A 19046-nucleotide genomic window follows, 5' to 3' on the forward strand; every position below is an offset into this window, starting at 1 on the left:
ATAATTGTTAAATAAAAATAGGCAATTAAATTTTATAGCATCTTTTAATTGCAATATTGTTTTAAATAATAATTTTAATAATCAATCAATTAATAATAATTTTAATTATCTAGAAGATATATAGATGAAATTGTGAACATATAGATATTGAAAAAAATCTAAGAAAAGTAATATAGATTATATATCTTTATATCTTTGTATCTTTGAAAATCTTCTAAATTAAAATATATTATTTAGTATATTATATCCTTTATCTTTTATTATTATCTTTTTCTTAATAATTCTTATTAAAAGATATTACATAAGTGAGATTGCAAATAAAAGTAAAATAAAAATTTCGTTCTTAATAATTTAAATTTATATTATATTTGATATTTTAAATATCACAATTAATTTTTATATCATAGTTAATTTTTTAAACTTTGAATATTAACGTTATTTTGTATATATATAAAATGTAATGTCCTTGTATAAATATATATCTTTCATTATTGGTATTACATTGTAATGTGTAAAATGAAAAATAAGATTTCAAAAAAATAATATATAGAAATTTTTTCATGGGTTTTAAGAATTTATTACAAAAATTATGCTAAAACAAAATATTTGAAAAATAGAAAATAACATTTAATCATTTATATATATTATTCACTATATATATATATATATCAAAAATAGTTTCTCTACTAAAATTTTATATCAATTAAAATTACGTTAAAATAAATTATTTGAAAATAAATTTAAGAAAATTATTAATTATTTTTTAAATATCCATTTGCTAGGCTTACTTATAAATTCATTATATATATTGGTCTCTTGTATTGTTGCAATTTCCACACGGTAATATCAGTAGTGTAGTCGATAGAGAGGCATATGACGTACCGAGCTCTGTTATTTTCACCAGCGTTCCGAGCGCGTTTACCTTGGTGAACGCAGCCGGTGAGCACGCATTAGAATAAAAATGTCGGCTTGCTCTCCCCCATCACTCCCAAGCAGAGGATCCGTACATACAGTTATGCTATTTGTACCATCTCCACTCGTATAGTATAAAAAATGATTACAGCTTTCTGATCGTGCAATATCAAATGGGAATAATGCATAATTTCCACAATCAACAAATTATACCGCCATATGGAATGCTTCTTTTCCCCAGAACTTATTTGGCATAGGAATCCCGTTGACCTTTGTGCTCATTTCCCTTTCTCGATACCTGTATACTTCTTTCATCAGTTAATCCTTAGTTGAAACCGATTTGGTAAGACTTAACATGGTTGTTTGATGAAATTGAGCTTTGGAAATAAGAAAGATACTGTTTTTTCTTCTGTTTATGATATTGTGAAACGAGAAAGCAAATTAATATTGAATATGGAGAAATGGATATTGATTGATGTGATTGCTTTAAAAAATGAATTAATGTTTATTGCATATATTTATTTCAATTTTAAATGATTAAAACAATAAAAAAGTAACTTCATTTTTTATATTTTTATATTTTTTGTTATTAAAAATGTAATTTTCCATTTAATTTTCATTAAAATGTTTGTTAGGAATAATACTTATAGTAGTTTTGCAACTTACAATATAGCAAAAAAATTAGTTTTACAAATACTAATAGAAATGAAAATCAAAAAGAAAACATTGATTATAATGATTGATTTTCAGTTCATTGACAAATTATAAAAATTAATATTCAAAATTATAAAATTTAAAAATGTAATTTTATAATGAATTAAAATTAATAATTTGATATTAAATGATTTAAATGATATACTGAAATAGATAATTTGAACATAGTATTATTTTTATTGTACTATTATTACTTCTAAATATATTATATTTCTAATAATATATAATATTATAATATTTTATATTTAAATTGTATTTATTGAAAAAGAAAGAAAAATATAAGTTTCATATACTTCTGTAAAAACTTTTACTATATTAGTTCATTATAAATTTATAATAAAAAACATACTTGATATTTAATTACTTTTTGTTTTATACAAATAATTAAAAAATAGTATTGTTTCTTTTGTGAACAGAAAATGATTGAGTTCAAAGATTAATTTCTGGTAATATTTTGCAGAAGATGTGTTTGTTTTTTTTATATCGGTTTCTGTTATCGACTTGTTTTAACCGGAAACCATTGTATATAATACTTGCACGTGTTACATAGAAAACAGATCATACTTGTTTTCATTTCTGAAACAAAGCCAACTAAGTACGTGACTCTCTATAACATATTATGTACATTAAATTTAATATACATTTTATATTTTCTGAAATCAATTAAGTTAAGATTAAGATTAATGTCAAATCCCTTATTTTAAAATTATTATTTGAATTATATAATAGAACACACAAAGCGAGAGAAGAAATAATACAATAATGTAGAAACTAGAATTTGTGAATAAAATTAAAAGAAAATATTCAAGATATTAAGATATCAAAATTGCCAGGAAATATAAACATCTGAAATAAAACAAAGGAATAGCACAGAATTCACACGTCTGAGTTTAAAAACCTTGAATCATGAGAATAAACCTTGTTTTTCGATGGTCTAGTATTCATCAACATTCATATGTCACAGTCACACTTCAGAGCATTGAATAATGTTTGAAACTTCTGCGACCAAGTCGTGATCGTAGCGTGACTAGACCGCTAGTGTCTAACTCGAACTTAATCGAACATCATGCTTGTAAGTCTCTACTTTGGCTTATTGAGAATTGTTTCTTAGTTCTCATTTCTTCTTTTTTTCTTTCTCTTCAAAAAATTATTCAAATCGTTTATCTATAAATATTAATTCGTGATTAATCGTTAAATCATAAATGCATTTATTCTTTATTATTCTTTATTATTCAATCATTGATTTCTTAGTTGATTTCTTACTTAACATACACCTCATTGTGACACGAATTTTATTCTTACGAAATTATCTGACCTCAGCAAAAAAGAAAAAGCATATTGATGTTCTTCAATTCTTATGAAATCAGTATTTCAATGATGCAATCAATTCAAAATCATTTGTTGAATCTGTTAATACAATATACATTAACCGATTACTTCATTTGATCTATTAAGATCTATAAATTAATAATTAATGAATTAATGTATACCAATAAAACATTCAAAAATAATCTAATGTAATGTAAAATAAAATAAGATTAAAGATACTATTTCTAATAAAAAATCAAAAGGCAAAAAGAATCGAAATCACTAAAAATCTTGAATGAAGTTTGGATTATTAAAAAAAATTTGAATATATCTTGTATATTTTGATATAAAAGATGAAAAACAATAAAAAAGTTACTTTCAATGATTCTGAAGTCAGTTTCAGAAGAAAGTTTCAAAAAGTTTTTTTTAAAACTGAATTGTTCAATGTAAAACTAAAACTTTGAAAGTTTCATATATATATATATATATCTGCATTTTAAACTTTTTAACTAATTTTAAGCGATCATTTAATATTTAAACGATTATACATTACAAGAATACCAGAGCTATTGCGGGAACGATCGGAATGTCGTTTTCAACAATAAACCTTCACTTCTCTACGACGTACTTTCATTGTTGCGCAAACTGCTTATCCCTACTGATTGTTCAAACAAGATACTATAGGAACGAAAAATATAAGAAGATTTACTCGAGATTTTATCCTGAAATCTCTTATCTATTTTTTACTTTACTTTTATATTATTCATTAAAATTCTTCTCCGAATATTCAAATTCAAATCACATTATTCTACACTTTTGTAAAATAAAATTATTCATAATAAAATTTCATTAATCGATGAAAATTGAATATTTTAATTTAATATGTTTTTTTAAGTATATTTTTAGTATATCTTTTTCATTATAACATAACTTCTTTTATATCTTGATTTTTGAATTAAATATAAATGTCCTATGATTTTTCAATAAATTTTTCAATAGATATTGCTTATATTTTGACCATTTTAATCTATGTATTGATTTTATAAACATTAACCTAACATTTGACGAATATTTAAACATAAATTGTATTTTCAACCTCAAACTATAACTAAATCAAATTGCAAATTTTATAAATAATAGATCCATATATATAAATATTTTTTGTATTCAGTTCCACTTCTGAACAGCAAGAATAAGAAAAAATGTAAGGAATATTTTTATTCACGATCAATTTTAAAACTTTCAATGAACAATTAGAAAATTTACACCTATCAAAGTGCCCTCTTGTTTAATCTTCACTTTGCTTCTATTGTACAGTATAACCTATTAAATAATCTTTCGAATGATTATTACTTTCATATATCATCTATATATTTTTTAATTCAGTGCATGGGCTAATGTTTATAAAATCAATACATCATTGTTTGAAGATGATACGACACAATTCCGGTTTATAAATACGACAACCGTGAGAATTCGGGCTATGTTATGTTATATACAGTCGAGCTTCATTGGGTAATCAAAAATCGCGAACAGTGGAAAGAATTTCATAATCACTTGCTGAATTCACATTTCGTGAAGTGAATTCATTTATTCTGACAAATTTTCTGTTTTATTGTTGAATATTTCTTTTAAAAATTATTTCGTTGATCAATAAAATTTTTTATTTATTAGATTGAATAACAAAGAAATTAATAGGTAGCAAAATAACGTAACAAAATAACCTCTAATTGAATTTTAATAAAATCCACACAATTTTATAATTTAATTAAATATAGGTAATTTTATAATAATATATTTATAATGTTATAAATTTTTTGATAATATATTTATAGTATATTTATTATATAATTTTTAATAATCAATATCAATTTATCAATATCACAACAAATTGCAATGAATATTCTTTTAAATTACAGATGTTTTTTTGAAAAAGACAAAGACAAAAATTGATATGAAAGTTGTTTAAATTTAAATTTTTCAATTATAAATGAAAGAAATTTTAAAATTAAATACTTATATTAGAGAAGATATAGGTTATGAAATATTGAAAAATATTTTCGCTTGTAAATTATATAATTGACATAGCTAAGCTTTCACAAATTAAATGACAAAGTCAACTGTCAATGTCCATTGCCTTCAGAACTAATAATGATTGTACTCATCGAGGTGAATCAAGAAATAGGTTAACGATAGAAAAATTATTTGTTGCACAAGTATTTACGATTGCAACTTGCATAATTTGTCCGAATGCATGTGTTTATTATGTCGATGAGTGAACAGTGGAATAGTGGTCATAAAGTATAATTGAGGTTCCATTGAAGAAATTATGACATAACCGGAAGATCGATTCAGGGTGCAAGTTACAAAGGAAACGATAATACAAACGATGCGTCCTTGCACTCGACATATACGATGCATTATATTATCATTTGATTGACCTTCTTTTTTTTTATTCCTATATTAATATATACATACTTTGATAAAAAATTGAAATGTTTTATAAAATATTAATTCTTTAACAGTGTAAATGTTTAAATAAAATTTAAATAAAATTGAAATTGAATAAGCAATATAGAAAATAATTATAGTTTTATTATCAAAATTTTTGGAACTTCTGACATCTTACAAAATAGATATTTGAATAAATTTCCTCTATATCTTCTTTTTTTAGCATTTTATAATTAACAAATTTGCATTATACATAATAACATTTAAAATATGAAGTTTATAAGGAGTTTTTTTGAATCTCTCATGGAATAAAACTGTCAATAATTTGTTTTCAATTTTTTAATTATTCATAAGAAAAAATAATTAGTGTTGAGAGTGAACGATATGAGATCACGAAGAAATTAAAATTTCATAGGAAAATTACAGACGTTTCCGGTTATGTGATTTTCAACGCACATAACAGGTGATTACGCGAAAGGAATGCTAAAAACTGCTGAGAAATTACATCCCTTACGTTCTGCTGTCAGTGCACGGAATTATATTGCTTGAAATAACGGAATCTTTCGTTTTATGTTCCGAATGCTCAACTGGATGAATTGTTCGAAACTCGAGGGAAACTACAGGAACTGAGATAACTGAGATAAATATATAAACCTAAAATCACTTGAATTGTAAATTTTTCATAAAATCATATTTCTTTCATATCATATCAGTATAAAATTAAAATATTTGAAATTTTTTATTTTAAAGTAAGTTTAGTTTAAAGTTATAGATCTATAGTTTTTTAATTTATAAGACAAATTATGTAATTGATATTGTATTTTTAATAAGTATATTATATATTAATATATAATGTAAAATTAAAAAAATTTAAATTCATTTATAATTAATAATAGAACAAAATCTATTCTTTTTTCAATTTTATTTCATAGAGTATGTAAAACAATATATTATATAATTTTGTTTTGTTGCGTAATAGAAGCAAGTTATATTTATTTACGTAAAAACTCAATTGCTGATTCATTATATAATAAAAAATTGAAAAGTTATAAGTTATAATAAAAAGTTGAAAAATTAGAAAAAAAATTATTTATTTACAAAACTGAAATGTTATTTAAAAATGCATTTCCTCGATGAACCACGATACGATTTTTTATTAATTCACTGTGATAAAAGCATGCATTAAATCTGTAAAAAAAAAAAAGAATATTGTACTCATTTTTGCTTTTGAAATATATATCTTAAGTTAAAAGAAATTAAATTTTGGAACATTTATTTTCTAGTAATTTCGTTAATTCGTTAATAAAAAATAATTGTAAAATATTTTTGATATTTACATATATAAAATAAAATATCAATCCATGTCAAAAAAATATATATAATAATAGAACTCGTTAATGTGATATAAATATTAAACTAATAATGCCTTCGATAATCGTAGAATTCTATTATGTATCATTTATATTTTTTTTTATTAATTTCAACAAAGATACATTTTTTTTTTAGGAATAAAACATTTATTGATTTATCGAGATCGTATCTGGAATGATTTTTATTAGAAAATTTCCATCAACCATTGCCATCCCACGCGTTAACGCGAAGAGGTTATGTCACCTACGCTAGTGTCACTAGCATATTTCGCACTTTATCATTTGCAAGGTTGTTGTAACGTTGGCGAACGCCATGAATACTTGTCACTTTAACTGCGACACTGGTATATAAGTTGCTTCACAATTATACAATTAAACTTAATATGTTGCATTTCCGGTTGCCAATGTGTTACATTGAACTAACATTGCAAAATTGCAAAACCATATTGAAAAAGCAAAATTTGAATTATTCTTGAAAAATAAAAACTGAACGTTATTCAATTTTAATAACAATTAATTTTAAAAACTGAATAATAATTTTAGTTTTTCTTGTTTGAAAATATTTTAAGTTTTTCTTTTAAGATTTATCAAATTTTATATTTCTAGAAAAATTTTCATTTATAGATCGTAATATTTTGCAATAATAATATTAAATTTCACTAAAATTTGTTGGATTAAATTTACACAACTTAATTTTTTTTTTAATTATTCAGTAATTATCATAGATCATAGAATTTAAATTCTATGATCTTCCAAAAAGAAGGAAAAAAAATAAATATGACGAAACGAGATAAATTTAAAAAAATGCTGTAAGAAAAAATATGACCATACAATAAAGAAAATTTTACTTATATAAAAATAGTAGTAACTAAATTGTTGAGATTTTTATGAAAAAATAAATGATTTAAATTGGATTAATTTTTGTTAAATTATATCTTTTCTGATATAATTAATTATATTAATTTATTATTGATATTACATTATGATATTGATATTACAAGAATATATAAAATATATATTGAAGTATAATAGAAATAAAATCGCTTATTAAAATTAACATATATTTAAAACGTTTTTCATCGCTATATCATGTAATATACATATTTATTACTTATGCTGAAATGCTGACATTACTATTTTATTAAAACATTATTTATAATTAAAACTTGTTAGTAATCAATTATTATAAATAAATAGATATCGATAATATTCATTTGTTACTTCTAAGTGATAAATAAATTTTTCTAATAATTGATTTTTCAGATATTTATGTTTATATTATATAGTTAACTTTACTATAGATATAGAACTTCATTGAAATCGATAAGAAACTTTTGATATATTCCTCGTAAAAGATTCATGTATGCAGCCTAGACCTCAATCTTTATTTCACTTTCTACGCACAAAGACTAATTACCATAAACAATCAGTCAAGTCTCTCTAATCAATCATGCTTGCAAACTTCTCTATTCTTTACAATCCCCATTGTCACGAAATATCCTTAATTCTCTGTACCTTCTCCCAAAAAGAAAAGTAAAATCATAGCTAATTAACACTTTCATCGCGATACTAAATTTCTCTACAAAAAAAGAAAAAAAAAAAAGAAAAAAAGAGTACACTCTATTTAATTGCCGCAGGATAGTCAGAGTGGGGATTCAGAACTTGAACGGTTTATAATATAACGACAATTGGCTCATGGTGAGGTTAGAAATTATCGTATCGTCTAACGCCTAGCGGATTCCCATTGAACGATGGGCTCGCGTTTTCCTTTCTATGTCAAAGAAATCGCCGAGGCTCGACGATGTTCCCGCGCTCGAGGCGAACGGCAGTGGCGAAACAACGATGTGAAAGCAGATTGGAACGACCTGGACAGGCCTCGATGGGCCTCCAGACTCTTTCTTTTTCTTTTTCACGCACGTGACAAACGATTAAAGACCGTGCGTCCGTTATACGTTCCGTTGATTCACGTGTACCTTACACGCATGTACGATTCTTTGTCTCTTTTTATGAACTATTAGATGGAGTAAGCATGTTTCACCTGCTGACTAATTATTACGGAAACTTGGATCATTGCCTACTATTCAAAAATTTTCAGTGAGAGAATTCTTAGATTCTTAAAAATAATATATATATATATCAATAGATTGTATATAATTCTAATTCAAATGTTTTAAAAAATCTAATCTAATCTAAACCTAAATCTAATCTAGATATTGTTGTTAAATTTTAGAGCAAATAATTTTAATTACTGGTTTATTGATTCCATAAAAAAATATTATTTTCATTATTAATTCATTCTTAATTTCTATATCATGAAATTTGAATATTATTTCTATAAATTGATCTTAATAAGGACCAATAAAGACATTTATTATAAACAATAATTTATATATCAATAGATAACATATTAAGATAATTAAGTTAATTCATTCTTTAAAAAAAATAAAAATAAATAAACATTTGTGGTAATTAGAAACTATTTTTTGTCTTCAAAGAATTTGCATCCAATTTCTCAATACTATTTTAATTTCATATTATAAAATATATATATGATATTATATAATTAATTATATAAAATGATTCGCAATCATATCCTTCTTCTTTCGAGAAAATATATGAAAATTACATAAAAATATATCTGAACAATTGATTGATGCAATTGATTCCAAACATCAAAATACAAAATCATAAATAATATATTTGTGCAACTATCTAGTATATATATATATATATTTTTTTCAGAACAAATGTTAATTGAAGGAGATAACTTACTTATCGACTGATCTACACAAAGTTTTTAGTTTTCTTCAAAATTGGTTTTATCCGCGACTGACTTTTTTCTTCTTTCATAGTGTTTTTATTATGTGATGATAAAATAATTTATAAAACAGTAAATCGAATTTGATAATTTTATATAATTTCAATTTGTGAGAAACATAGTAAACAAATTTATCAAACAATTTCAATGTAATCTATTTAAGTGAATATAAAATTGAGCACAAAAAAGAAAGTAATATAATCATCATATATATTCATTATTGATAAACAGATTGTGCCATTTTCTAATTATTTAAAATTCAATTTCTATATAATTATATCTATATATATATATCACAAGAAAGAATTCATAATCAGATGTATAAGAATCAGTTTAACAAATATATAAAGAAAAAAACATCATGAAACCAAATTTATGAGAATTTAAAAAAAAAAGATAAAAAGAAAATTTCGAATGAAAACACATTACATTTATCGTGCATTTCATAGAAAAGTTGTTATGTAAAATTTGGGTATTTTCAAGGTTAGAAAGATCTCGCAACTCAGGAATCGAGAGTATTTAAAATTTGATTATTGATTTATGATGGAATAGTATTATGGGTTGCGAAATTTCTATTTTGAGAATCACAACTTCATTGTAGTTTCTAGAAACGATTAAGAATCTAAATTCTCGATAATCGCAATTTCTTGTAATTAGTTTGAATCACGAATATTAGGAAATATTATTTTCAGGAAAAATTAATTTCTGAATTTGGTCAAGATAAATTTCGTTTTGATGATATTAATAATTATATTAATCTTATCTTTTATTTTGGTTTGAAATCATTCAATCATTATATTCATTCATATAATTTAGAGTTTAATTGTTAAATAAAATAAAAAATAATTATTAATAAATAAAAAATGAAGTTAAAAATATTTTTTCAATTTTCTTAGTCTCTTAAATTTTTAGATGCTTCTAATTTTTTATAATAAATATCAAAAGTTTATACAAATAATAAACAAAACAATAGAATTAAAAAAAGATCGAATAATAAAATTGAATAAATTAATAATAAGATATTAAACAATAAATTTCGATAGAAATAAATCATTAATGATAAATAAATAAAAATTTTTCTATAAAATCAGTAAATTGATTTAATTTTTGTTGAAAAATTACAATAAAAGAAATACAATAAATACAATAATACAAAAAAATTCAGATAATTGAATATATTGTAATCACTATCAATTTAAAATTGTTGTTTTAATATATCTGAAGAGATCTCAAATAGAAAACAATTTTAATAGATGAAAATAGTTCGATAATTATTTTAAGAAAGAAAAAATAAAAGAATTATTAGAGATATGCATGAAAATCAAACCTAAATCCATTTATTATATCATGAAAAAAGTATATATATCTTGAACATTTTACGCATTTTCTGGTTTTGTGAGATTCATAGAATTCGAAAGATTTTCCGTACAAATTCATACGGCTTATTGCACTTTCTACAAGATTTTATATCAGAAAATTATCGATATATATATACTTTCTAAAATGCAAGACTTGCTAAAAATTTTAATATAATTTTTTATTTTTATTATTTTGTATAGATTGATTAAGTTAAATTAAGTTTAATTTGTATCTAGAGATATTTTTTAATTATTAATAATTAAAAAATAAAACTAAATGCAATTAAAGAAGTTTGAATATATATGAATTCGAATTTGCAATGATAATCTACTATTATACGTATAAACATTATATATTATATGAAAATAATATTAAAAAATTATCGTTGATTTCTTGTATTTTATATATATAGTATATATATATATAATATGAGTGTACGAAATTGAAATTTTTGGAATTATTATAACAGAAGACAAAAAGAGGTCTTTAAAAGATATATAGTACACTTAGTATGACGTTCATATTAGTTATTTACGGTAAATTTAAGCAACATCGTTGTCCTAGTTCCTTTATATTGGTAATTTTCTAAATAACAATCGCGAATAATTAGCACGTTGCTTAACGATTGATGATAAAGCATTGATGAACGGAACAAATAATCACATTCATTATATAAGAATACCTTTGATATGAAAAAAATATAATACATATTATAAAAACAATATACATATTCATGATGCACATAATATTTTTTAATTTTTTATAATATCATTTTTTCGATCTTTCTATCACATTATTTTATTTTCTCTTATGTTTTTCTTAAATGATATTATGTTCAATATTAAAAAAAAAAAGTGAAAATTATAGTAACTTATCTTTTAATGACTGAAATTATTATTATTATTATTTTCTTGGAAAATTTGATAAGATTTGATAGATTAAAAATCCGCTTTAAAAGATTGTAAAAATAGTCATAAATATGAATAGAGGCCATAAATAGAGTACCAAAACTAAAAATAAAAAAAAATAAAAATAAATTAAAAATTCATTTTTATATCTAGAAATGTAAAATTTTCATACTTGCTCGACGATGCAGAAGAACGATTCTCTTGTTCAATAGGTTGTCATAAGATCTAAAATTACATTTAATTTCGAGGGCGGTATGCGTGGCGCATCCTCGATCGCAAGAAAGTCCGGAACTTGAGCTGACACGGTTGAGTAAACGCGCTCTCTATGAGCCTCGTTCTAGGATAACAGTGCTCCGTTTCTTCAGGAAACGGTCAAGATATATGACTGCAACTAAAAATTTGTAACAACCGGTTGCGATTTCATTTCCTTCCGCAATTTCCTCTAAGGGACTTTGTTCAACCTCGCCTGGCACACGTAACTTCCGATGAAAATCCATTCTGTGTGATAGTTGAGTAAGGCAAGGAATATCGGATTAGAGAATTTTCTAAAATAGTTTTTAATCTTTTATTTAATATAAATTTCTTTTAAATAATTTTATTTCCTCGTGAAATAAAAATCTAATTCAAAATTTTATTGAAAATTTAATTCAAAATTTAAATCTGTAATGTATTTCAAATGAATTTCTCAGAAGACAAATTGGTCAATTCCATTTTTTGGATTAAATTTTTATTTGGATACGCGAATAGAATGAATTTTTCAAAGAAAAAAAAGATTAATTTAAATTTTGTAAGTTGTTTTGCTGCCAATAAATGATAAAAATAATCGTTTCAAAATTAATATTAAAAAATATTTATTATCTAACCTTTAAGTCTTACATTAATTAAATTCAAGTAATTGAAGTTGTACAACTTCAAGTTACTACTTCACGGATATAAATTTATCATTTATATATTTCAAGTTTGACCAGTATTGCTGTATATTATCAATTTTAAAAATTATAAGGATTTGATTTCATATTTCATTTATATAAGATCGCCAACTGACTGTATGTTTTCTAAATATAGTTACGATCATATGAAAGTTAAAATTTTTTTAAATTTTCTTTTTTCAATTAACATTAGTTAGGTTAAATTTATTATTATCGAATAAGATAGATATTAATATTATGATTTTTATCTAAATTATTTTTTTAGATATTATTTAGTATTTATATTAAGTATTTTTTTAAATATTATTTATAAATCTATTTAGTTTTATCAGTTTTAGAAATTTTAATCTATTCAATATAAAATAATGAATAATAACTTATATTAAATATATAAAATATTGAAATAATTTTATAGGCAATAAAAGCAAAAACATATTGTAAAATATATCCATTTTAATGTTAATTGGATTTCTTGATAGCATATGTTAAGTCGATTACATTTCATAAAAATTCCCAAATTATAATATACCTTTAATCGTACTTTTTACCGGATAATCTTTCATTTCTAATTATTATTTTATCTAAGTTTTGATTGATGAAAAAGTTGATTACCAACGATAAATTCATCCGAAGTTGGAAAACAGTGGTTTCACGAATAATTTCCTGTAATTTATTCGACCGGCCTTTTTCCAGCCGTATCAAAAGACTTTGAATTCATGGGGGAATCGCAATCCTTGCTTTCTTACTTTCTAACGATCATAATATTTCCATAAAGCGACTACGACTCATTTCTAATTTGCATTGCGAACCATCGACCGTTCACTTCAATTGAACAATATTTCCTTGTTCCTTCGTTATCGTTTTCACTAACTATTCAATCATTTTCCTTCATCCTGATCCTCAAGATGGAATCCTATTTATAGTTTTTCCAATTCAAGTCCTTAAAAGATCCTTGATGATTGTTTTTATATTTTTGTGTTTTTATATATTCCTGATAAAAATAATCATATTAAAAATTATCAGTTTTATGTATTATAATTTCTAATTTGATTTTTTTTTATTTTAAATTTATATACATTATCAATATAGGTAAAATAAAAATGATAAAGATATGTATTCAAAAAAATAAAAATAAAGATTTATATCTAATTTAACCTAACCTAACTTATTTGTACAATTTTTAAAAAATAATATTACAATTCAAAAAAAAAATAAATAAATAAAATAGAAAGAAAAACATAGAAATACATAGAATTTTTATTGATTTTTAGTTTTACAGAAATAATTACTATTCTTTCACTAATAATTAGGAAAATTACTGAAAATATATTTTTAATAATTATCAAATGATATCAAAATATGTATTAAATTCTTCGAATGACAATATTATCGAAAATTTATTTATGATTCTATTGTTTGATACATGATTAATCTCAATTTTTTTTCTTAATTTTTTAAAATTTTTCATGCAAGTACTTGAGATTTATATTTAAAGAAACAGATAAAAACGATGAAGAGAACATCTATAAGAAATAAAACATTTGGTGACAATAGATTGAAATATTCGAGTTAATTATTAGATGCTCGTAAATGCAAAGAAAAGATCGATAGATAATATGAATCATTCAAATAAATTGTTTTATTGCAGCAATATGCAGCCAAGCATGCTGAACAGAACCATTTAGTGGAGCAAATGAATACAAAATACTATTACTATACAAGAACACAGGGTCTCTTCAGGATATGCTATCCCAAAGAAAGACCACCGACTGGTAAGTTCATCATCGAACTTTCTTAATGTAAATTCTTATTTCTTTCGATATATTTCTTTTGATCCTAATTCTATATTAATTTTAAATTCTTTTCTAATTCCATATTATATTCTATATTATAGACAATATATTATATTGTATATTAAAGAAATATTATCTGAAATCTATGATTGATTCAACAATCCCTATTTTTTTTTTAAAGGATTTTTTAATTAAAATTCATCATATATCTAGAAAATAAAATCTTTTTTTATATCAAAAAAATATAATTCTTTCTTTTTTTGCTAATAGTAGAGGTTTCATCTAAATAGCAATAAAGATTTGAGATTTATATTTCAAGAAATTTTTAATTTTTTCATTTATAGGAAAAATGACAAAGAATTAAATATTTAACGATGACAGATTGAAATATTCTTCTACGATATCAACTTCTACACATCATATAAACAATAATTTCAACATTAAAAAAAAAAGTTAAAATTATTTTGTAAAATTTTATATTGATTAATAATTCTGATTCAGTTTAATATAAATATAAAATATATTTTAATTTAAATTATATAATTTAAATTCTTTAGATTCTTCTTTTCAATGATAGAAACGAATCTTTTGCAATTACGTCTTAAATCGATTTTATAGAATATACTTATATTTATAGTACAATTCAAATTCATTTTTGGTAATATATATGATGAAAAATGATAGCATAGTAAAAGAATAAAATAAATCGTTATTGAAATGCATCCGCATAAGTATAAATGAATTGTTTAAATGATAAGTTGTTACTAATTTTTAGATTCAAATGAAAGCATTCTACTTGCATCTATTACTATTATTTGAAAATAGGTATTTTTGATATAAAAAGAACTATAAAATTTTGAAGACTATAAACTTACTTAATTCTTCATAGTAATTTGTTTTTCGTTTTGCATTTCACTTTCAAAAGTTAAGTACCGTTTAACGAGCAATGAATGACAAATTAAATATCAACGATTTATTACGATCTCACTGAATATCACAAATTCTCACAGAATATTTCTTGAACATTTCAATTTAGTTAATCAATGAACAAAAAGCTATTCTTGATTTTTGAAGAAACAATATCAAATGAAAACAGCCATGATGAATTTCTCATAAGTTACTGGTTCTTAAAACAGATGGCGGCCTTTAGAAGACTTTCTACAATATTCTATACTATAATGTCGCAGGTTATCCGATCCCACGTAATAGGTTAAGAGTTTATAATGGGCAGGTTGCACGCAATTCGAGGAGAAAGGAAATCGTGAAATTATTGGCATAAACGTGATAGCTCACAAATGTTTCTTTCGAATGTCTATTTCATTTAATCAATATTGACCCACGATTTTTTTCTAATATTATAATTTTTTCTAATAAATGTTAATAAAAATATGAAAGAAAATAATGTAGTATAATTCTAGAATTGAAAATTATGTGAGGTTTTGTTCACTCGCCTTCATGCTCTGGAAAGTATAATAATCACATCATTTTTTATAAATAGAAGAAATTTGTACAAAAAGCAATCAGAGGTAATCTATTTTCCTTTGAATAATCGATTTAAGACATGAGAGAGGCATTAGAGTCTAGTTTAATTTTGACTCTTATTATATCATAATATAAAAATTGAGTTTTTTTTTATTTTTCAAAGAATTTTTGAATTTTTATTTTCTTAAGATAATACCAAGATTTCTTTGTAATTATTGTTGAAATTAAATAAATACAAAAAAATTCAAATTCGATACATTTTAATTTTTTATTATATCAAATCGTGAATAATTAAAAATATTAATTTGCTACTTAAATAAATAATTTTATCAAGATTTTGTACATATGAATTTATGCATATATATTTAAAAAGTTATATATTTAAAATATTTAAATAGTTGGCAAAATTCATATTATTTTATTTAATTTTGAATTATTATAAAATTGTTGAATTTGCTGTGAATAATACAAATTAAATAAAATTTCACATAGAAAATAATTTCATAAATTATCTAGCGTTTGCAAATATGCAATATATTTAGATGTAATCGAAATTTTTTAATTTCATATAATAATATAATTTTCTATAATAACAATTTCTATAATAATGATAAAATTGAATTTATCAAAAATTAGAAAAAACTCAATATTAAGAAAAATAAAAAAAAAAAGATTTAAGAAAAAAATTTTAACAATTACAAAGTAATTTGAAAATTTGTTTAAAATTTTAAATTCACATAATAATTTCCCTTCCATTCGATGTGAAATTCTCATACAATAGAATCGATCGCACGAGTTCGACAAATGGAAAGTTCATTTGCATAATAAAGAAACCAGGTTCGTAAAAGGGAGCCAAGTGCATCAATTTTACAATAAAAAATCGTATTTCCCAATTTTCACGCAATTAGGATTATTGTTTTTATTATACAAATAAATGATCATTTTTCTTTTCTTCGCATAAGATCGATAAAATATTACAAATACTGCAGCTTTCAAGATATTATTCATATTTAGTATAAATATATTTAATATAAATATAAATAATGTTAAGTTGAAAATACTTAATTTATAACTTAATAACTTAATAATTTAAAGAATAATTATGATTTTTTTATATATTAATATTATTATAAAGATTTTCGGAATTATTTGTTTCGGATTCTTTGCAATTTTATTATCAAAAGATTAAAAACTTAAGATTTATTTTAAGAATGTCGAATAGAATTATTAAGATATAATTATGATTATACATAAATATTACAGTTATAATACAGTCATACAAATATATAAATATAATACGAAAATTTATCATGCTCTAAGAGCCTTGAAACAATGACAAATAATATGCGAGCCACGTGTACTCATGATTGAATCAACGTGCCGCACCTGGCACTTATTACCGGCTTGCACTTTATTATTTATAGTTATATATTCATATCTATCATAATCAAATCCAAATATTTCTTGAATTACATGAATAATATACAATCAATATTTTATATCTTATTCTTATTTAATTCTTTTCTTCATTTTTAATTTTATTAAAAATTTTTGTTTAATCTAATTAATTTTACTTAAATTTCAATCCAAAATTAAATACTAAATTTAATCTAAATTAAATTACTTACTGGAGGGCCAAAAAAGAGAAAATAATATATATTCAATCAAAATAATTTAAATCTAATCTAAATTTATCCTAATGTAATCCTAATCTATCTTAATCTAAATAAATCTATTTCAAATTTTAAAAATACAATATATAATATCAAATATATTTTTATGTTTCAAAAATTAAGATCAAATAATAATTATATATATAAGAAAAATTTGTTCAGAATGATGACAAAATATATCTATTTTGAATAATTTCTTTGTTTATATCACTTAACCTTATACATCTTAAAAATAAAGATAAATCAAACTATATTTATATTCTAAATATATTAATAAAATTTTTCAATTTAAATTTAAAATTCTATAAACATATAATTAATATATAATTAACCAATCTACTATATATAATTTGTAGTGAATAACGAAGAAATATAATGTTGGAATATATAACTAAGCTACTGTTAATTCACTTTGTCTATCAACACGATACATTCACTCATTCTTTCGTCCAGTTGAAACCTGAATATTCTATGAGTTCATTATTCAAAAAGATTCGCATTTTCTCACGATGAGAAATGTAAGCATTTCTAAACTGTATATCGCAGTATAACGGAGTTAATTCCAGTTTATACGGAAGTTTCATGTTTCACGAATAACATAACCTATATTTTTCAAAGTAAGAGTGCTTCAATCGCTCAATCCTTGATGAATCAAAGGACTTTCGGCAGACCTTTATTCAAAATGCTATTTTTATTGTTTGTTCGAAACGATAACGAGCATTACTATAACCAGTGAATCGAGGAATGAAATGACAGACAATAGAAAGTATACTGAGAAATTCTCGGGGAATGAGAACAACGGTGGATGTTGTTCCCGTCATTTGAGCGGAAAACAATCGAAACGATCGATACATTACGTGTAACCGTCTTGTACCGTTCTTCGACCGCCAGTTCCTTATCGGTTTGTAGACATACCGTTTGCTTCCATTTCCGGCGTTCTATTTCCGGTATCGTATTTGATTTATTTAGCGTACGTGATCGTATATAATGATGACAATAATATATCGATCTTTCGAAAATATCGATATACAGTACAAAGCAGCCATGTTTTTAGTAGATATATTGAAATTATCAATATTTTTTTGATGTACTTCAGATAAATTTAAAAAAATATAGATTTTATAATATCTAAATATATAATAGCTGGATAATGAATTTATAATTTTGTTATATATTATTTTATATTTGTTTTTAATTTTATTATTTGTTAATCCTATTTAAAATTATTTATTTAAAAAAATTTTACTTAAAAATTATTTAATATTTATTTTAAATATTATTTATTATTATATATATAATTGTATATATATGTATTATATATTTTATTTA

The 19046-nt window shown here is 22.7% G+C and overlaps 1 protein-coding gene and 3 long non-coding RNA genes across 6 annotated transcripts in view; 1 reads left to right on the forward strand and 3 right to left on the reverse strand.

The window, feature by feature from the left end:
• LOC116186125 overlaps positions 1 to 1438 on the reverse strand; it is a 2577-nt gene extending 1139 nt beyond the window's left edge. Inside the window, exon 1 of the long non-coding RNA XR_004151071.1 lies at positions 789 to 1438. This is a non-coding gene — a long non-coding RNA (uncharacterized LOC116186125). The remainder of the gene's footprint in view (positions 1 to 788) is intronic.
• The window catches only part of LOC102675284, a 34817-nt gene that overhangs the window by 4169 nt on the left and 11602 nt on the right, over positions 1 to 19046 (forward strand). For all 3 annotated transcript variants that reach the window (XR_004151069.1, XM_006619831.2, XM_006619830.2), the window contains exon 2: positions 14418 to 14541. Coding sequence is in view for 2 of the 3 variants with exons in the window: in XM_006619831.2 (XP_006619894.1) it covers positions 14418 to 14541 (124 nt within the window). In the remaining variant the exon portion in view is untranslated. The remainder of the gene's footprint in view (positions 1 to 14417; positions 14542 to 19046) is intronic.
• Positions 1957 to 3072, reverse strand: LOC116186126. The gene is made up of 2 exons (XR_004151072.1): positions 2545 to 3072; positions 1957 to 2202 (listed from the first exon to the last, which is right to left on the reverse strand). It is a non-coding gene; the product is annotated as an uncharacterized LOC116186126 (long non-coding RNA).
• LOC116186124 lies at positions 11706 to 15700 on the reverse strand. The gene is made up of 3 exons (XR_004151070.1): positions 15438 to 15700; positions 12013 to 12385; positions 11706 to 11942 (listed from the first exon to the last, which is right to left on the reverse strand). It is a non-coding gene; the product is annotated as an uncharacterized LOC116186124 (long non-coding RNA).

Source organism: Apis dorsata, unplaced genomic scaffold, assembly GCF_000469605.1.
Source record: "Apis dorsata unplaced genomic scaffold, Apis dorsata 1.3 scaffold_444, whole genome shotgun sequence".
NCBI classification, from domain to species: domain Eukaryota; kingdom Metazoa; phylum Arthropoda; class Insecta; order Hymenoptera; family Apidae; genus Apis; species Apis dorsata.